Source organism: Pseudophryne corroboree, chromosome 2, assembly GCF_028390025.1.
Source record: "Pseudophryne corroboree isolate aPseCor3 chromosome 2, aPseCor3.hap2, whole genome shotgun sequence".
In the NCBI taxonomy this organism is placed as follows: Eukaryota; Metazoa; Chordata; class Amphibia; order Anura; family Myobatrachidae; genus Pseudophryne; species Pseudophryne corroboree.
In genome coordinates, this window is record NC_086445.1 from 676,381,642 (window position 1) to 676,404,448 (window position 22,807).

Here is a 22,807-nt window from a genome sequence, read left to right on the forward strand (position 1 = left end):
TATCCAATTAGGTGCGATAACCCGTTTTGGTGTCCACAAATTAAAATTTTTTCGTGACCGGCAGTATCGCAGCTATCCAATTACTCGCATGTGATAACTCTCAGTAGGGTTTATCGCAAATTTCTCTTCGCCTACACTGAGCAGGTGAAAAGTTGTGGAAAATCCCTATTTTTGGCTAAAAATGTTGTAACTTTGTTCAGAACCCCTTGTACACCCTCCATAACGATTAAATAGGCACTTTGCAACTTTTCATTATTTTTAATTAGCCAATAAATGAGATGTCAGTTTTGGGGTGAATAAGTGCTGGGATGGAAAATGATGTACAAGGTATGGGATAGGTATATTGGTGTGCTTTATGAGTAGGACAAGTGTTTTTAGGTTTGCAGGTGGGAGTCATTGGTCATTTTTTCAAGGTTTTTAAAAGTGCCTTTAATTGACCCAAATATATATTTATACCCATTTTCATGTACCCCAAATTTAATGAGAGCATTTATTTTACACAACAAAAACTTTTTTTTAAATAATTTTTAAGTGTTTTTAAAGAAATACATATTGCAGCCATTTAACACATTGAGGGGGGGAATTAAATGTTTGAAAAGTCAGTTGGGTGTCTGTTTTTTCCTATCTAATAGACAGGGAAAAAACAGACACCCAACCGACTTTTCAAACATTTGAATTTTCCCCATTCAGTTTCCAAAATATTTTTATTATGCCCTCCAAAAGAGATGCATAACCAACCCCTCCAATATACTTCTATACTGTTATCTTAGGTCACTTTTGCATTTTTCGGGTTACAGGCTGATTTCTTCATTTTTACCTGCACTTTGCGCTGGTTAACACATCCCAGGTTACTTATTTTTGTTATTTTCTAATAGGATTGTCTGAAAAACGGGAGCATGCATACCTGCAATAAGCATTTTTTTCGGCCGATAGGTGTGATAACTTTACCTACGATTGCAGATCACGTTATCGTGGCTAATTGGATAGCCCCCTAAATTTTGAAAGATGTCAACAATACTTATTGACAAAAGTGATTTAATATTAGGTATTACCATTATTTTTTGTATGGTAGTAACTTTGCTGTAGTGGAAATTTTGGGGTACTACAAGTTAGCAGTAAAAAGAGGGTGCCCTGTATCATTGTAAATGCATAATGATGATAATAATAATAATAATAATAATAATAATAATAATAAGAAGAAGAAGAAGAAGAAGAAGAAGAAGAATAGTAATAATTTGCATAATAATAATGATGATGATGATGATGATGATAATAATAGTATGCATAATAATAATCTTTTTACAGGATACATTTATTTTGCAGGGGATTCTGGAATGTTCACTGATATTGGTTAGAATTTAAACAATGAGTGGGCTGAAGTAGCTTAGTATAATACAAAAACAGGACTGTGATGTATATTTCATCACTCAATGAGCAATTATGTGTTGTAACTAGAGATGTGCACCGGAAATTTTTCGGGTTTTGTGTTTTGGTTTTGGATTCGGTTCCGCGGCCGTGTTTTGGATTCGGACGCGTTTTGGCAAAACCTCCCTGAAATTTTTTGTCGGATTCGGGTGTGTTTTGGATTCGGGTGTTTGTTTTTTTTTCAAAAACAGCTTAAATCATAGAATTTGGGGGTAATTTTGATCCTATAGTATTATTAACCTCAATAACCATAATTCCACTCATTTCCAGTCTATTCTGAACACTGAACACCTCACAATATTAGTTTTAGTCCTAAAATTTGCACCAAGGTCGCTGGATGACTAAGCTAAGCGACCCAAGTGGGTGGCACAAACACCTGGCCCATCTAGGAGAGGCACTGCAGTGGCAGACAGGATGGCACTTAAAAAATTGTCCCCAAACATCACATGATGCAAAGATTAAAAAAAAGAGGTGCAAGATGGGATTGTCCTTGGGCCCTCCCACCCACCCTTATGTTGTATAAACAGGACATGCACACTTTAACAAACCCATCATTTCAGCCACAGGGTCTGCCACACAACTGTGGCTGAAATGACTGGTTGGTTTGGGCCCCCACCAAAAAAAGAAGCAATCAATCTCTCCTTGCCCAAACTGGCTCTACAGAGGCAAGATGTCCACCTCATCATCATCCTCCGATTCCTTACCCCTTTCACTGTGTACATCCCCCTCCTCACAGAGTATTAATTCGTCCCCACTGGAATCCACCATCTCAGATCCCTGTGTACTTTCTGGAGGCAATTGCTGGTGAATGTCTCCACGGAGGAATTGATTATAATTAATTTTGATGAACATCATCTTCTCCACATTTTGTTGAAGTAACCTCGTACGCCGATCGCTGACAAGGTGACCGGCTGCACTAAACACTCTTTCGGAGTACACACTGGAGGGGGGGCAACCTAGGTAAAATAAAGCCAGTTTTTGCAAGGGACTCCAAATTGCCTCTTTTTCCTGCCAGTATACGTACGGACTGTCTGACGTGCCTACTTGGATGCTGTCACTCATACAATCCTCCACCATTCTTTCAATGGTGACAGAATCATATGCAGTGACAGTAGACGACATGTCAGTAATCGTTGGCAGGTCCTTCAGTCTGGACCAGATGTCAGCACTCGCTCCAGACTACCCTGCATCACCGCCAGCGGGTGGGCTCAGAATTCTTAGCCTTTTCCTCGCAGCCCCAGTTGCGGGAGAATGTGAAGGAGGAGCTGTTGATGGGTATCGTTCCGTTTGAGTTGACAAGTGTCTCACCAGCAGGTCTTTGAACCTCTGCTGGAAAGAGAGATACAACGTAGGCTTTAAACCTAGGATCGAGCACGGTGGCCAAAATGTAGTGCTGTGATTTTTTTTTGTAATTTGACCAGGCATGTCAATGGCTATATTCATCCCACGGACAACAGGTGTCTCCCCGGGTGCCTGACTTAAACAAACCACCTCACCATCAGAATCCTCCTTGTCAATTTCCTCCTCAGCGCCAGCAACACCCATTTGTTGTACTTCAACAGTGACATCTTCAATTTGACTATCAGGAACTGGACTGTGGGTGCTCCTTCCAGCACTTGCAGGGGGCGTGCAAATGGTGGAAGGCGCCACCTCTTCCCGTCCAGTGTTGGGAAGGTCAGGCATCGCAACCGACACAATTGGACTCTCCTTGGGGATTTGTGATTTAGAAGAACGCACAGTTCTTTGCTGTGCTTTTGCCAGCTTAAGTCTTTTCATTTTTCTATCCTCATGTGAAGCTGAACCACTAGCCATGAACATCGGCCAGGGCCTCAACCGTTCCTTGCCACTCCGTGTCATAAATGGCATATTGGCAAGTTTACGCTTCTCCTCAGACGCTTTTAATTTTGATTTTTGGATCATTTTACTGAACTTTAGTTTTTTGGATTTTACATGCTCTCTACTATGACATTGGGCGTCGGCCTTGGCAGACAACGTTGATGGCATTTCATCGTCTCGGCCATGACTAGTGGCAGCAGCTTCAGTACGAGGTGGAAGTGGATCTTGATATTTCCCTATTTTACACTCCATATTTTTGTTCTCCATTTTTTAATGTGTGGAATTATATGCCAGTAATATATCAATAGCAATGGCCTACTGTACTGTGTGTACTACTACTGCTGGTCACCAAAATCCTGCACTGTCCTACTATATACTGCTCACAACAATGCAGCACAGATATGGATACTTGAAGTGATACGGAGCTGCAAGATACAGCAATGGCCTACTGTACTGTACTACTGTATATGTATACTGGTGGTCACCACAATGCTGCACTGTCTTACTATATACTGCTCACAATAACAATGCAGCACAGATATGGATAGTATACTTGACACAGAGCTGCAAGATACAGCAATGGACTACTGTACTGTACAACTATATACTGTTGGTCACCAAAATTCTGCACTGTCCTTCTATATACTGCTCACAACAACAATGCAGCACAGATATGGATAGTATACTTGACACAGAGCTGCAAGATACAGCAATGGACTACTGTACTGTACAACCATATACTGTTGGTCACCAAAATGCTGCACTGTCCTACTATATACTGCTCACAACAATAATGCAGCACAGATATGGATAGTATACTTGACACAGAGCTGAAAGATACAGCAATGGACTACTGTACTGTACAACTATATACTGTTGGTCACCAAAATGCTGCACTGTCCTACTATATACTGCTTACAACAACAATCAGGCACAGATATGGATAGTATACTTGACACAGAGCTGCAAGATATAGCAATGGCCTACTGTACTGTACTACTACTATAATTATATACTGGTGGTCCCTACAATGCAGCACACTGAGCACAGATATTTGCAGCACACTGAGCACAGATACAGAGCTTTTCAGGGAGAGAACGTAGCCACGTCCTCTCCGTTCAATCTCCAATGCACGAGTGAAAATGGCAGCGATGCGCTGCTCTTTATATAGAATACGAATCTCGCGAGAATCCAACAGCGGGATGATGACGTTCGGGCGCGTTCGGGTTAACCGATTAAGGCGGGAAGATCTGAGGCTGCCTTGGAACCGTGTAAAATAGGTGAAGTTCGGGGGGGTTCGGATCTCGGAGAACCGAACCCGCTCATCTCTAGTTGTAACCTATAGAAATGAATAATAATAATAATAATTTTATTTATATAGCGCTCTTTCTCCATTAGGACTCAAGGCGCTTAACAGATACATAGTATAATAAAGTACAGAAACAATGAAATACAGAACAGCTTTTCATGAAATACAGAAGCATGTAGATACTAAAGGGACATTATGGAAATGAAAGAGCCATTAACTTTATAACAATAGATGAAAGCTTATATGTGATTAGATGAAAGCTTATATGTGATTGGTCACTGTCGGTATCAGCACATTATTGGCTTTTTGGGTCATACTATGGCTTTTTATATTCCTCTCCAGTCACCAAAAACAGTACATTTTCTGCTTTACTATTTCCACCCAGATTCATGAGTAAATGTAAAACTTGCTCAAGCACAAGTTGCTGTGGCAAGTATGAACTTATCTTTCCAGTAGTTCCTGGTCCAGGAACTGTTAGGGTTACTAATATCATTATATGTAGCCATTGTTTTGTCTTATACCAGTGGTTCCCAAAGTTTCTTAAATCACTGTGCCCTAGAGTATCAGCATTTTTTTCACTGCAAAAAATATTTTATTGATAAATGTGGAAAACAAAATATACAATTAAGTAAATTGTGCCTACCAGCCATCCTTAGTTTAAGTTATGTGGTGATGTACTGTAGTGCTTCTGTTTGTTGACATGTTATATGATTGGCAGCCACTAGCACTGGTTTTGCCTATTGCTTTGACCCTAAATAATTTGATTTGATCCTGAACCACCAAACTGAGGCTCCCAAGCAAGAGCCTTGCAGCACCCTAGGGTGTTCAGACAGTTTGGGAACCACTGTCTTATGCCCTTCACTTAACAACTCAATAAACAAGGTGGATTTTACATATGTAGAATACAATATTGAACCACAAATAATGCCAGACAAATGTATTGTGTCCAAAATATCTGTTACAGGGAACATATGCCACAGTGTTCAAGGGCCGCAGCAAACTCACAGAGAACTTGGTGGCCCTAAAAGAAATCAGACTGGAACATGAAGAGGGAGCACCATGCACAGCAATCAGAGAAGGTACGAAAAAGGGGAAGACAGATATGAGAGAAGAGTGGAACAGATAGACAGATAGTCAGTGCAGGTAACTTACTAAGGAGGTGAAGCACTGTATTTTATTTAGTGCAAACATGCCTAATAGTTCATATTGTGCACACGTAAGTGCACGCCACGTTGTACTTTTGGGAAGTGATTCTGTGAAAGATCTTTGTGTGACCATATGTGAGATAGTTGGTGGCATGTCACATGGTGGAAAAAGTAAAAGAGCACTTGAACATCCAGCCTACTATCACATTTGGAACACACCTTATTTAATTTAACTTTTACATATTTGTCCCAAAAATCTTCTTGTTAAAGCCTCATAGAAACAGAGAATTTGATGGCAGATAAGAACCACTTGGCACATCTAGTCTGCCCCTTTTTAACCATATTGTTACCTGAAACCCTATCCTGATCCATATTTCTTTGTATGGATATCCTTATGTCTATCCCATGCATGTTTAAATTGCTCTACTGGCTTAGCCTCTGCCACCTCTAATGGGAGGCTATTCCACTTGTCCACTACCCTTTCTGTGAAGTGATATTTTCCTCAAGATTCCCCAGAGCCTGCCTCCCTCCAGTTTCAGTGCATGACCTCGTATTCAAATACTTCTCTACCTTTGAAAAATGTCTGTCTCCTGTACCTTGTTAAAACCTTTCACATATATGAAAGTTTCTATCATGCCCCCCCCCCTCCCCCCTTTCCCTTCTCTGCTCCAAACAATACATTTTTAGATCTTTAAGTCTTGCCAGGTAAGTTATGTGATGTAGGCCCTGCACCATTTTACCTGCCCTTCTTTGTACAGTCTCTAATGTATTAATATCCTTTTGAAGATATGGCCTCCAGAGTTTGTACCAATGACTTATACAGTGGCATTATTACTCCTTTTTTTTCTGCTGATTCCTCTCCCTATGCAGCCAAGCATCTGACTTGCCTTGCTCATTGCTTTATTACATTGCTTACCTGCCTTTATGTCGCATGAAATAGTGACTCCTAGACCCTTTCATCCTCAGCAGTTTCCAATATAGTGCCATTAATACTATATTTAGCCTTTGGAGTTTTGAGACGCAAGTGCATGATTTTGCATTTTTTAGCATTAAACTATAATTGCCATTCCTCTAGTCTACCTAGATCATTAATCATTTTTAGACACACCCTTCCTGGTGTGTCTACCATGTTGCATACCTTTGTGTCATCTGCAAAAAGGCATACTTTTCCTTTAATACCATTTGCAGTGTCACTAATAAAGATATTAAAAAGCACTGGTCCAAGTACAGATCCCTGGGATCTGTATCCCAGATGCAGATAGAGCTACAGATCCCTCTTGTGAATACACTCCATTAACTACAACCCTCGGTTTTCTGTCCTGCAACCAAGCTCTTATCCAGTCATCCATCTTCATATCCAGTCCAATGCTTTCAAGTTTATTTAGCAAAGTTCTGTTAGGACTTTCTTCTCTGTAAATTTACTTTTTTCTACCTAATGTTTCTGAATATCCATACAATTTAGCTGTGGCCCCTTCCCCTCTCTTTCAGTAGTGAATACTGAACAAAGCTAATTTAGAACATCTGCTAATACATCATGCTATTACATCATTATCTCCCTCAACAAGACTCCACACAGATAGCGCACGCAAATAATACTTATGAGTTTGTTGAGTCAATCTCCGAATAACCTTTCAATGGATTTATAACCTCAAGAGGAGACAAAAATATATAATACTGTAATATCTTCAAAACATTTGCTACAGATTTTTATGAGGAAACTCGTACCCGTGGGTTTGTCTACCAGGTTAGTGATAGACCAAATGCACGTCTGGGAACCAGAAATAGGCCGTGAAGCTTCCTCAAATGAAATCTTCCTCCCGTCCCTTTAAATGGTAACTTTTCCGGGATCACATGTGGGTACATAAGATCACCACAATAGTGTAAAACCACAACAATTTTATTTTCTAAACATGAATAAAAAATTAGCCTCCCACCCTTATAGGTGGTCTACTAACAATAAGTAGACAAAAAAGCTTTAGAAATCTGGCCAAGATGTTTAAACCGCTGATAAAGCTAAATATTTATCCTTTAACACAAGCTATTTACTAATACCGTGAAGCCGTAATGGCCGCTAAACCTCGTGCACGTGCTACGCACTTTGTACGCTATTTGCGTACAAAGACCTCACACGTGGTACGTAAGTTACGTACACACGCTGCGCTGGGTGTACGGAATACACACAGCGAGCGTACACACAGACAGTAACCTTTATAAACTTTAAACACAGAATATGCTTACACTGTAAACCTTAATACCGTGGTACTATAATGGTGTAACACTGAACCTTTGTGAGTATGCAAGCTGTTTGAGCAATTGAGATGCTCTGAAACCCTTAGCACTTATATGGTGAATCACACAAACACTTGTTAAGGTTCCAACACCTTACCAGATGATTTTTAGTAAGTAAAAGGGAAAAGAATACAGATTACAGCTTATACACTACAAACCTAACATTAATAACTAAACAGAATAACTAGATAGAAATATACACAATGGCGAACGAACGCAAACACAAATACATAGAATAAGAATGAATGGCTTACATTAAATGGGTAACAAAGTGGCCACAGAGAAACATACCATACGGGGGAACACTCGCTAGCACAACCGGATACAGTCCTCCAATTATCCGACAGATAAATGTTGATGAGAGAGAGAGTACTGGCCGGTCAAGGGACAGTGGCCTTTATATACACAACATACAGTACACTACAATGGGCCCTACAATCTCATTGTTCATTGGACACAGGAATGTCTCTCTGCATTATAACAAAAGGTCATAGGTGGATTTGAACAGGTGGGCTGTGACTATTTCAAACTGCTCAGGTGGGAGGTATCCACAGGATTCCCGCCGCATGGATAATGAACTGCAAATACAGTAAATGTCCATAAACTTCTTATAGACATAACTATACGCAGGAGCGATTAATCTCTTCCTAACCAACACCGGAATGTTTCTAATAAAATACTCTTCAGTTAGGTACTAGACACCACTGTTCAACCTTTGTCAGACCCTTCGTATCATGCAAAGAGGAATTCCCATGTCCACGAACCATTTACATTAAACATACTTGCAGACATTATTAAAGGTAATATTATCTACAAAACGCACTATTTTAGTTAACTATGCTATAAACGAGTCGCCCGCTACAAGCTCATAAACTCTACTGTAAATACGCATATACCGCGCGTAATCGCCGGAGCGAGTGTACACAATTTGCGGACATGTGCACGTACGGCAGACTGAATGCACGAGCAGCGGGCATGTGCATGGGGTTAGAATATGGCAATGTGAAGCATGATATTTTTTGACTTTGGCAGTCCACCCTTTGGCAGTCACCAATAACTGCCACTTTCTAAACAATTCAAACAGAAAAATATATGTCATCATGGAATACCTTTTTATGATTGGGTAGAGGGAGGAGAGGAGAAGGTGGGAAAGATATGACCTAATGAGATAGTGAAAGCATGTGTGTATGAAATCCATGTCTGAGGGGTCATGTATCATCGTGCCGTACGTGTTCTAAATCAAGCTTCGAGGTATTGCGAAGTATACATTTGAATCCTTCTTATCCCGTATTAAGGGTCTGTGGATGGGCTGTCAAACTCTACCGAGCTCTTTTCGGCTTTTGGTTACAACAAATGGGGTGCACATTAGTTGATGATACATGAAGGGGGAGAGTATGTGGATGCTAATTTGTAAAAATCACCTGTCGACTATGTGGGATACTACCTGGAGGTTGTAGAGATGAAGATAAGAAACAAGCGTTATAAATGCAGTCATATAACTATGTGAGGTTTAGTATACAGTCGCCGATTGGGGTCTTGTTGATGTCTTGTCTGGTGTCTTGTTGGGATCGTCGGGTCTTTACTGTAGCTTTGAGGTTTATTGGCAAACAAAAAGCTTCTTCAAGTGTCCATAAGAATTACAGTCTCTAAAAAGCTCATCAGGTGTCAAAAAGAAATTTCAGTCTCTAAAAGGTCATCAGGTGTCTGTGACACAGTTCATCATTGGTCTTGTATAAATGGTCATCAAATTCTTCTTCCAGGCTGATCTCTTGGTACCTCGGGGAAAATCAAAGGTGAAACGGGTGAAAGAAACGGACCGTGGAATCACATTTTATCACAACATTGTCTCGATTGACGGGTCATATATCAAATTAGTTGTTGTTACAATGCCCTCACTGCTCAGACTCATCACCTTGGTACTACGCTTGCAATTCATTAGACTCCGAACACATCTGAATACCAGACCAATCAATATGATAACTCCCAGGAAACACAAGAGGAATTTCCCTACGTCCATGATGGTGCTCTGAGCCCATTCTCCTAAACCTGAAAACCAATTTCGTGGGTTCAACCATGACACCCAGCCAGTCAATTCATTACCCACAGCAGCGAGTGTAAGATTGTACTATACGTTGTGCTCTCTATTTTATATAGCTGCTGACACACAGCGCAGCCACTTTTCTTTTTCTTGCTCTATAGTCTTCCAATCCATCTCGCATAGTGGTGTGGCAAGCGCAGTGTCTCAGGAGCCTGTTGTACCTTAATTTGTTGGTTTTATTTAAATGATTGATTTGTTTGGGGCGCTAAACAAGTAGTTTCTTTTGTTGGAGTGTAAGATTGTGCCTCCTTCGAAACTCCCACTTTAATTGCAATATATCATCCATTTTTCGATCTATAACCTCGGTTGGGTCCTCAGTGCTGTTAGTGATATATGTACAACATTTCACGTCATACTGAGTTGCTAGGGTGACACAATACCCGCCTGTTACCGCTGTGAGGTAATTGAGAACCATTCTATGCTGGACCAGCTCTGTTTTGTAGGCTTGCAGCTCTCTACCAGTATACCTGAAGGTGTCATCATACATCTCGGTGATATTGTCTAACAGGTTCGCTAGCGCAGATATATACCTATAATTTATAACTCCTCTGGCGGTACGGGTGATATCTAACGCGAGTAGGAATTGAATCCCGGTGGATTCGTGAATCAAATCAGAGGCCGCATGCTCTGTCCTATCTACAAGGTGTCTTTTAACGATGTGTTCGTAATGAGTGTGAGTGTAAGGAGCTTGGGCACTGCGGTGAATGTCTTTCATTTTGTTATGGGCAATGGTCATTACTTCAGGCAGTACTTTTCCAACGTAACACAATCCCTCTGAGTTTGGGGCAAGCCACTTATACGCCTTCCTCCCACATATGAAATATGCATCATCGGGGAGAACATATGGGATGGAAAATGACATAACCATATTACAAACCTTCCATGAAAACAATCCTATCCCTAACTCTTTCATTTGTCTAGTACACGTATCAGGCTGTATGACATGTGCACAGTATCCTGGTGATACTTCTCCAACTCGCATGATCCTACTTCCTAGAGTGTACCTATACCGGAAATATTTTCCACTGTCGGCTATTTGGCGTATAAGTTCTGAATCTAGGGGCATTTTGTCGGCTCTGTGTGAGAATGTCATGGTTTGGTTGTTCCATGACACTTTCCAATTTCCCGGCTTTCGGGGATTGGAAATGTTAAAACATATTAGGGACCTATCTACATGGTATTGATGGAGCTTTAAACTAGGAGGACTAGAAATATTAAATCTCTTGTCCACCGGTCTCCCACCCTTTAACTCAAGTACCTCATCTACCGTTAAAGGATATGGCACTAGTCCTGACTTTCTATGGCCTTGAGGTACTTGTGAGCATACCCAACAGTCTGTCTGATTTAACACTTTACCCACCAATGAGTGATAGTCACTCAATGGATGCCGGTCCATGTTGATATTAAAACTGGACTGACATTCCTTGATGCAATCGTCCTCAACTATATTTTTATAATTTCTACAGATGCAGTTCTCTTCAGCTAACAATCCTTCACAATGTCTACTAATGTCATGGCTACCAGATCGTTTTCTGATACTCGCCTTTGCTCGGTGATTGTGTTGCTCTGGAAATTCTACGCCTCCATCCTGATCATCAGATCCCATTCCAGATCCCTCTTTGGCCTCTCTGGTACTCTCACCGAAACAGACTGCTCTGGTCAACTACAGGGTCAACAGGAAAATCCGGAACACAGTCTCTTGGGGTAAGTCCATCTTAGAGGAGGAAAAGGAGAAAAATAAGAAGGGGGAAGAAGAATAGGAGGGAGATGGGAACTGGAAAAAATAACAAAAGGGAAAAAGAAATCTTGGCTCGACAACCGCCTCTGATCTTATTGTTTTCAGCGCTCAGGTGCCGTCTCAACCTTCCTGGAACAGACACTCTAACGATACAATTTCCTCTACCGTCTGTTCTTTGTCACGGGACCTCTCTGGGTCAGCGACCTTCTTACAGTGAGACGAATGGACCCAAGTCTCTCTCTCGGCAACCTTTAACGCTGTCGTGCTGGTCAATAAGACTTGATATGGTCCTTCCCATCTGTCAATAAGGCAACCTGAGCGTAGAAAATTGCGAATCATTACATAATCCCCAGGTTCAATGTCATGACAATTACTGTCTGGCAGATCAGGAATTACTAGCTTTAAGTTGTCATTTTGATTCCTAAACTGCTTATTCATCTTAACCAGATACTTTACAGTTACTTCATTGTTACATTTCAAATCATCCTGGGGGTCAATCATTACATGAGGTTGTCAACCAAACAGAATCTCAAAGGGAGACAGATTAAGAGGGGACCTGGGAGTGGTTCTGATGCTGTACAATACAATTGGCAAAGCTTCCGGCCACAACAATCCTGTTTCAGCCATCACTTTGCTCAACTTGTTCTTAATAGTGCTGTTTACTCTTTCCACTTTCGCACTCGCCTGGGGGCGATACGGAGTATGCAGCTTACTATTAATTCGCATCAATTTACACATTACCTGAAAGACTTCACCTGTAAAATGAGTACCCCTATCGCTTTCAATTATCCTAGGGATACCATACCTGCACACAAATTCCTGCACAATTTTCTTTGCGGTAAATGTAGCGGTATTTGTGGCAGCGGGGAATGCTTCTACCCAATTTGAAAATACATCAATACAAACCAATACATACTTAAGATTTCTACAAGGTGGTAATTGTATGAAATCAATTTGTATTACCTGGAAAGGACCATCTGTAGGAGGGATATGGGATGGTTCTGTTGGTATTGTCTTTCCGATATTCTTCCTCAAGCAGGTGAGACATGTCATTGCTCTTTTACCCGCATGGGAAGAAAATCCTGGCGCGCACCAATAAGCTCTTACCAACTTACACATTCCTTCTTTGCCTAGATGAGTCAGCCCATGTGCCGCTTCTGCTAGACTTGGAAGATATGCTCTGGGTGCCACTGGCTTACCCTGTCCATCTGTCCAGAGTCCTGAGGACTCCTGGCCATATCCTTTTGGCCTCCAAACTGCCTTTTCTTGTGGTGAACACAAATTTTGCATTTCACACAATTTCTGTGTGCTTACAGTATTAAATACCATCAGTTGAGTGGTGTCTGTCTGCATGGGGGTACTGGCTGCTGATTTAGCAGCTTCGTCTGCTCGGCTGTTACCAAGTGACACTGGGTCTTGGCTGTACGTGTGGGCTTTACACTTGATAACAGCCACTCTGTCAGGTTCCTGTATTGCTGCTAAAAGTCTTTTGATGTGGGTTGCATGTGCCACGGGTGTGCCAGCTGCCGTCATGAAATTTCTAAGGCGCCATAGGGCCCCGAAATCATGAACTACTCCAAAGGCGTACCTAGAATCTGTGTAGATATTGGCTGATTTACCTTTAGCCAATTCACACGCTCTGGTTAGGGCGACCAGCTCAGCAACTTGTGCTGAGTGAGGTGGGCCCAGGGGTTCCGCTTCTATGGTACCTTTGTCATCTACGACTGCATATCCAGTACACAAGTCTCCCGAGTCCGTCTGTCTGTGACAACTTCCGTCAGTGTAGAAAGTAAAATCTACACCTTCCAGTGGATTGTCACTGATGTCAGGCCTTGCCGTGAAATTTTGGGTCAAATATTCCATACAATCATGTGAGTCAGTGTGTGTACTAAATCCTCCTTCACCATCACTCTCATCCCCCACCCTTTGTGCCTGTCCAGGCACACCTGGGAGATATGTTGCAGGATTTAGTGCACTGCATCTCTTTATGGTGATGTTTACAGGGGCCATTAGTGCTAATTCCCACCTTGTAAACCGTGCGGATGAGACGTGTCTGGTTTGGGCAGAATTTAATAAGGCTGACACTGCATGAGGTGTATGGATTGTGAGGTTGTGTCCTAGCACTACTTCTTCGCTTTTACTCACTAGCAATGCTATTGCTGCAACACTTCGCAAGCATGTGGGGAGGGATCGCGCTACCGTGTCTAGCTGAGCGATGTAGTAGGCTACCGGCCTGCTGGCATCACCGTGCTTCTGGGTTAAGACACCTGCCACACATCCAGCATTTTCCGTACCGTACAGTTCAAAGGGTTTCCCATAATCTGGCATACCTAATGCTGGTGCCTGCGTTAGGCACTGCTTGAGTCTCTCAAACGCCAGCTCAGACTCATCTGTGTGCGAGATCCGATCTGGTTTGTTTGATGAGACCATCTCCTGCAAAGGTAGGGCCAGTATGGAAAATCCTGGGATCCAGTTACGACAGTACCCACACATTCCTAGGAACGTGCGAATCTGTTGCTGAGTCTGTGGCAGGGTCATGTCATGAATTGCCTGTACTCTATCAGTGGTGAGGTGTCTCAGTCCTTGTGTCAAACAATGCCCCAAATATTTTACCTTGGTCTGGCATAATTGCAACTTGTCCTTTGAAACCTTGTGTCCTGTATCAGAAAGATGAAACAGAAGCTGTTTCGTATCTCTCAAGGACGATTCGAGTGAATCAGAACACAGCAGTAAGTCGTCTACATACTGTATTAATATTGATCCACTCTCAGGTTGAAAGGATTGTAAACAATCATGCAAAGCCTGCGAGAAAATACTTGGGCTGTCGATGAAACCTTGTGGTAAACGAGTCCAGGTGTACTGTACTCCTCTATATGTAAATGCAAACAAATATTGGCTGTCATGGTGCAGAGGTACCGAGAAGAAGGTGGAGCAGAGGTCAATTACAGTGAAAAATTTGGCAGTGGGAGGGATCTGCATAAGGATGACAGCTGGATTTGGCACTACGGGGAATTGGCTCTCAACTATTTTGTTGATCCCCCTTAGATCCTGCACTAGCCTGTAACCTCTCCCCCCACTCTTTTTAACAGGGAAGATGGGACTATTGGCAGTGCTGGACGTTCTAACCAGGATGCCCTGTTGTAGCAAGCGCTCTATTACTGGGTAAACTCCTAACTCCACCTCTGGCTTCAGAGGATACTGTGGGATTTTTGGAGCTATCCTACCATCTTTTACTTGAAATACTACAGGAGCTACATTTGCCATCAATCCAGTGTCTTGTCCATCCTTGGTCCAAAGTGATTCCGGTATATGAGAAATCATTTCCTCTACCTTGGACGGACATCTATCTGTAACAGCAGTATGCGTCATTAACTTTTGTGGGGTGTCTAACATATCCTGCACTTCCTGAGCGTGATTCTCAGATATATCTAAGAATACACCTTCAGGAGTACAATATATGACACATCCCATCTTGCACAGTAAATCTCTACCAAGTAGATTAGTCGGAGCCGATGCAGCTAGCAGGAAAGAATGCTTAGTCTGTAAAGGCCTGTCGAAGTCAGAAAAATGTCTCAATGCACACTGCCATATTTGCACCGCACACTGGTCCGTGCTGCGCATGCGTACGCTCTCCCGTGGAAGCGCATACCCGCAATAGCGTGCACTCGCACGCGCAGTATGCGCATTTACGGTAGAGTTTATGTAATCGTAGCGTGCGACTCATTCGTTACAAAAGTTCACAATTAATGTCGTTTATAGATCATGTTCCCCTCAATAGTTTCTGTAAGTTTGGTTTAGATAGAATGTCCCTGAGCGGAGGAATCCCTCTTTGTATTGTACGAAGGGTCTAACAGGAGTCATACAGTAGTATTTGGTACCCATCGGAAGAGTATTTAATTAGCAATATTCCGGTGTTGGTTTGGAGCGTATTAATCGCTCGTGCGAATAGTTATGAACATAAGAAGTTTATGTCCATTTCTATTATTTACCCATACTCAGGTATGCGGCGGGAAACCCAGTTTCCCACCCACCTGAGCCGTTTAAACTCAGCACAGCCCACCTGTATGAATCAACCTATGACCTTTGGTTACAGTACAGGGCCGAATTCCTGTGTCCAATAAACTGAAGGATTGTAGGACCAGGAGATTGCATTGTGTGTGGGGCATAAATAGGCAGCCCGACCACATCCAGCTCTCACTCTCTCATCAACGGTTATCTGCTGATAATCGGGAGCTGGATATCGAGGCGCAGGCGATCATACCCTTTGTGCGTAAGTTCTCTCCGTAATCATTGTCTTTCTGTGAGCCAATTCCTCTCTCTCCCTCTGTGTCTATTTCTCTCTCTCTATTTTCTCTTTTCTCTCGTAACTCCCCTAGACTAAACTTTATAGTATTGTATTGTATTGTGTTAGGCCAGGATAATATTGTAGTTTATCCCTTAGTTAGGTGTTAGGTTAGGAAGGCTTTGTTATATTGTAGTGTATCATTTGTACTGTGTTACTCTTTTACAAGTATACTAGATATAATACAGATAATAGGCTTCGGAACCCTAAAACAGTATCTGTGTATTTACTATAGTGTTAAGTGTTCACTTGAGCGTCGGTGACGCTCAAACAGCTTTGTAGGTAGTCAGGCTACACAAAGTTGCATTTACACCCTGTACTCACATTAAAGGTATTCTGTGTGTTTCGTCGGTATAAGGTTTAATATCAAGGTATAGTGTTGTGAGCGTCTGCATCGCTGGTGACCTCCTCGTGGTCTCGAGTGTATGCTACGCCATAGCGAATCTTTCCCCTAGACATAACCAATAACGTGTCCTGTGATCGCTGGGCCGTGAGCGAATGTGACGCTTGAGCGTCTCGCCTACGGCTGAGCGATCGTTACGCAAATAGCGTACCATTACGGTATTTCTTAAGTAAACAGCGTACAGTGTTCTTAGCTTCGTAAGGGTTGATTATACGACAAAGGAATTTAGCATTGTCAATTGCGGGCTCGCCCGGTCCTTTTCACATCTGCACTAGGTAGATCAGCAGACTTTATCCCCCAGCAAAAGGGTGGGAGGTTGTCTCACAGTTGCTGACGGGATAAGCGTCTGCTTCGCTTAGGTAAAGAGTGCTGAAGGAACCCGGTAACCGGAAGTAAGAACAAAACGCTTGTGTCTTTTAAAACTGTTTATTTTTCTTTTGTCTTGCGTACGCACGCATATACCTGCATTTCTTTCCACTTGTATATTTCATTTTTCGTATATCACTATTCCTGTTTGCCAATTTTATAGTTGATAGAAAGTGCAAAAAGAGATTTGCTGTTATTTAATAGTAAAAGTAATAATTAAAGTATAGAACACGGTTTTGTCTTAGAGACGAGGCAGGCAGTGTGCAGTGTGGATTGCGGTGGATGATCAGGGATCATCTACATTGATAAATATTGTGTTACGGTGGATCCTCTGCATTGCGTACACGTGTCGCTAACAAAGACTAGCGTACGCAATCCGAAAGGCAGACGCACGCAGCGTACATTACGCAACGTAGCGTCTGGTTACGTCCACGTAGCTCAAGTTGTGATAAAGTGGATTTTAGCGCAAAGCGATAATTAGCGCAAAGGCGATAAGTAACGCACAGCGGTAGATAACGTGACGCGGTAAATAACGCAAATCAATTTTTGGAAAACCCGAAATTTAGTTTAACAGATCCTGCTCCTAATTAGTAACACACTTGGGCTGAAGACAAATTTCTGCGCAGAAATAGAGGTAGAAACAAAAGTGTACATGTGTTGAGTGAGTGTGTTTATACAATTTTAAAGGGGGAACCAAAAGGAAAGCCGAGTACTCGTCAAGGAACATACGTGTAAGTGACATATACGGTGGCTAGGGAGGCATCTCTGGTTAAATAAATATTTGAGCATTAGAGTATAGCGGACCATAAGGTGTAACAAGACCAGGAGGTCATAAGGTAACAAGACCAGGAGGTCATAAGGTAAAAAGGTCCGCTATAAAAGTCCAGTGGCACAACGCCTGGGGTGTTGGTGCAGAACCCATATAGGCCATTAAGCTCTGGCTGAAGGAATTCGCAGCCGAAATTTTCGATTCCACTGGTCGCTCCGCACATAAGATTAGTTGCTTATGTGCTGAACGATTGTACCGCACGTAATTGTGTGCATTAGTAAACCTGACCGGTACTATTTGTGTACAAAGGTCATAAACGCTATTTGTACATTCTGACGTGATTTGTGTAATTTTTTATTTTTGGAAGGGAAGTTCGCTGGTCACTCAGGAACTATCTAACAACCCCAACGTTTACTGGAAAGAGTAAGTGTCCTGCGGGTATCCCTCATATGTTCCAGTAAACTGAAGGTTCCATAGGGGCCCTGTATCGAGTACGCCAGCACCATATCGGTGTGATCAGGTCGTATTGGTCGAGGTGGGCGAGTGAGTGGGGTACTCGGTAAACCGCCACCGCCGGCCTACTGTGGAGTAATTTGGTTGTCTGTAAAGGCTTGCTGAAAACCTTGATACAGAAAATCCAAGGAGGACTAAGCAACACCTACAGACGATGGGGGCCAGTTGCTCAGGTAGGGGGCGATCAACCCAGGTTCAGGTTGATTCGGAGAACCGACCAGTTGGGTCGGCAAGATACATTATGTGTGAAAAATACGGTAGTCACACAGAGGTTTTATGTGATGAATGGGAACGAATGACTGTACAAGACAGGGACAAATTCCCAAGAATAGGTAGTTTCAGCCCGGAAGTGTTACAAAATTTAAGGAGGAGGATATGTCTCGTAAAACCAACAAAGAGACGAATTCAGCATTATGATTATTTACAGTTGTGGCACCAGGAAGGTGAGATACAGAGAGGTTTGGCTCTGGCGGCAGGATCTGGGGCAGTAAGGAAACTGATAGCCACAGCTCCTCCTCCACCATATATATCAGGAGAGAAGTTGATTACGGAGAAAGACGCACTGGGTTGTAAAACTAAAACTCTTAGTAACCATGTTAATGTTAATGATGTTAACCAAATAACCCATGCAAGTATTAACCCGTGCAAGTTGTACCCTGTTTTGAACCTTCCCCAGGAGTGTGATCAAGAAGACGATCCATCAACAATTTCAGCTCTCTCTCTCGCAGCCACCATTTCAGAGACTACAGTAGGCACATCAACAGCCACGAGATTAGTGAAGGCCCCTAGCGGAGGGATAGGTGAGGTCGTGTCATCAGGTAAGTACGGCACCATGCATTACACTGAAACACTTACACCCCAAGCTGTAGAATCTACACAGAGTGAAGTTATAAGAGTTAATCCAGTTAAGGTGATAGTAGTTCCCAATGGGAAAATAGATGCATCAGGAGTCACACCCATCAGGAACATCGCCATGTATTGCCCGTTCACTAGAATGGAATTAAGGACCATAGTGTCTGAATTCCCAGACCCCAGAAAGGATTTAGTGGCAAGCCAAAAATATATCAGGGATCTAGGAAACACTTTAGAGCCCAATAATAAGGATTGGCAGGTAGTGCTAAGAGCTTGCTTACCCCCCAGTGTCGACCCAGTTAAATTCTTGGCTGATTGTGGACTAGACAAAGAGGTACCACTTACAGATGTGTACGACCAGGATAATGTAAAAAGGATAAATTTGCAGCTAAAAGAATATTTCCCAGCCGTTGCTAAATGGAATAAACTATTCTCCATTAAACAAAAGGAGTCTGAAACGGCAGCAGAATATTTCCACCGGGCATTATCAGAAATGGCAAAATACACTGGTATAGAAGACATAAAGACCAACCCAAACCATCGAGAAGTAGCAGTATCTGTACTGATGGATGGTTTGAAAGAAACATTAAAGGCTAGGGTACAGACCACGCAGCCATGCTGGCGAGGTCTGTCAGTGTCCACTTTGAGAGAGGCTGCTGTTGATCACGACAAAAACATCACTAGGCACAGGGAGTCGCAAAGTGATAAGTTGATGTCCGTAAGTATACAGGCGCTGACCACAAGGCAGCCTGCGTATGTACCACCGAATCCTGTGGGTAAGGCAAGTGGAATAACATGTTTTTCTTGTAACAGACCAGGACATTTTGCACGAGAATGTAGATCAAAGAATGTACAAAGATCTTTTCAACCCCCCAGACAACAACACCACACACGACATTGGGAGCAGGGTCCACAGAGGCGGAGTTTTGAGCCACATACAGGGGAAACAAAAAGATACCCCCCGAACAGAGATTGGCACGCCTCTGGTAGTTCCCAGCTAACTCCCCCACAAGTAGTTGCTGCCACTGGGATTCAGGGAGGTCACCATACCCAATAGGGGTGTGGCCATACCTGTAATCTGCAACCAGTTAAATTGATTGCCAGTCTTGGAAGCGAACCAGAGATTGCAATCAATGTAGCTGGTAAAACTTTAAATTTTCTTGTAGACACAGGGGCGGCCAAGTCAGTGATAAATTCGACAGTGGGCATGAGAACCACTGGTAGGACAGTTCCAGCCATAGGAGTAACAGGAGTAGTCCAGCACTACCCTGTTAGCAAACCAGCCGAGATTACAATAGGGCCTCTGCACACCAAGCATTCCTTTTTGCTGGCTGTATCGGCACCGACCAATCTCCTGGGAAGAGACTTACTATGCAAAATGGGTTGCGTCATTTATTGTACTCCTGAAGGTGTATTCTTGGACATACCTGAGAATCACGCTCAAGAAGTACGAGATATGTTAGACTCCCCATCAAAATTAATGTCACACACCATTATGACAAATAGGAACCCATCCCAGGTAGAAGAGATGACATCTCAGATACCAGATTCACTTTGGACAAAAGATGGACAAGACACTGGATTAATGGCAAACGTAGCTCCAGTAGTAGTGCAAGTAAAAGATGGTAGGATAGCTCCAAAAATCCCACAGTATCCTCTGAAGCCAGAGGTGGAGTTAGGAGTTTTTCCCGTAATAGAGCGCTTGCTACAACAGGGCATTCTAGTAAGAACGTCCAGCACAGCAAATAGTCCCATCTTCCCTGTTAAAAAGAGTGGGGGGAGGGGTTACAGGCTAGTGCAGGATCTAAGGGGGATTAACAAAATAGTCGAGAGTCAGTTCCCCGTAGTGCCTAATCCAGCTGTCATCCTAATGCAAATTCCTCCCACTGCCAAATTTTTCACTGTTATTGACCTCTGCTCCGCTTTCTTTTCGGTACCTCTGCACCCTGACAGTCAATATTTGTTTGCATTCACATACAGAGGAGTCCAATACACGTGGACTCGATTACCCCAAGGTTTCATAGATAGTCCAAGTATATTTTCTCAGGCTTTGCATGATTGTTTACAGTCTTTCCAACCGGAAAGTGGATCAGTGTTGATACAGTATGTGGATGATCTACTACTGTGTTCTGATTCATTGGAGGCATCCCTGAAAGATACGAAACAGCTCCTGTTTCACCTTTCAGACACAGGTCACAAGGTTTCCAAAGACAAGTTACAATTATGCCAGACTAAGGTAAAATATTTGGGACACTGTCTAACACAAGGACTGAGACACCTGACCGCTGATAGAATCCAAGCCATTAGAGACATGACACTACCACAAACCCAGCAACAGATCAGAACGTTTTTAGGAATGTGTGGGTATTGCCGTAATTGGATCCCAGGGTTTTCCATATTGGCACTACCTCTGCAGGAAATGGTCTCCTCAAACAAACCTGATCGGATTTCGCATACAGACGAATCTGAAACGGCATTTGAGAGACTCAAACAGTGTCTAACACAGGCACCTGCACTAGGTATGCCAGACTATGGGAAACCCTTTGAACTATACGGAACAGAAAGTGCTGGGTGCGCAGCAGGTGTACTAACACAAAAACACGGTGACGCCAGCAGGCCAGTTGCATACTACAGCGCTCAGCTAGATACGGTAGCGCGGTCCCTCCCCACATGCTTGCGTAGCGTTGCGGCGATAGCATTGCTAGTGACGAAAAGCGAAGATGTCGTGCTAGGCCACAACCTCACAATCCATACACCACATGCAGTATCTGCCTTATTAAATTCTGCCCAAACCAGACATGTCTCATCAGCAAGGTTTACGAGATGGGAATTGGCATTAATGGCCCCAGTAAACATCACCATAAGGAGATGCAGCGCATTAAACCCTGCAACATTTCTCCCAGGTGTGCCTGGACAGGCACAAAGGGTGGGAGGTGAGAGTGATGGGGAAGGAGGATTTTATACAAAGGAGGATGCACATGATTGTATGGAATATTTGACCCAAAATTTTACCGCAAGGCCTGACATCAGTGACAATCCACTAGAAGATGCAGAACTCACGTTCTACACGGACGGTAGTTGTCACAGACAGTCAGACTCGGGAGACTTGTGTACTGGATACGCAGTCGTAGATGACCAAGACACCATAGAAGCGGAACCGCTAGGCCCACCTCACTCAGCCCAGGTTGCTGAACTGGTCGCCCTAACCAGAGCATGTGAATTGGCTAAGGGTAAGTCTGCCAATATCTACACCGATTCTAGATACGCGTTCGGGGTAGTCCATGATTTCGGAGCCCTATGGCGGCTCAGAAATTTCATGACGGCAGCTGGCACACCGATAGCGCATGCAGCGTATATAAAAAGGCTTCTAACAGCGATACAGGAACCCGACAGAGTGGCTGTTATCAAATGTAAAGCACATACGTATAGCCAAGACCCAGTATCCCTTGGTAACAGCCGAGCAGACGAAGCTGCAAAGCTTGCAGCTGCTACCCCCATACGGACAGACACCACACAGTTGATGGTATTTAATACCATCAACACACAGAAGTTGTGTGAGATGCAGAATTTGTGTTCCACTCAAGAGAGAGCAGTCTGAAAGGCAAAGGGATATGGCCAGGAGCCCTCAGGGCTCTGGACGGATGGACATGGTAAACCAGTGGCCCCCAGGGCATACCTTCCATGTCTGGCTGAAGCAGCTCACGGGCTGACTCATCTAGGCA

The 22,807-nt window shown here is 43.0% G+C and overlaps 1 protein-coding gene across 4 annotated transcripts in view; it reads left to right on the forward strand.

Annotated features, from left to right (window-relative positions):
- The window catches only part of CDK18 (cyclin dependent kinase 18), a 330,987-nt gene that overhangs the window by 216,525 nt on the left and 91,655 nt on the right, over positions 1-22,807 (forward strand). For all 4 annotated transcript variants that reach the window (XM_063955137.1, XM_063955136.1, XM_063955138.1 and 1 more), the window contains one exon: positions 5,535-5,649. In XM_063955137.1, the coding sequence (XP_063811207.1) occupies positions 5,535-5,649 (115 nt within the window). The remainder of the gene's footprint in view (positions 1-5,534; positions 5,650-22,807) is intronic.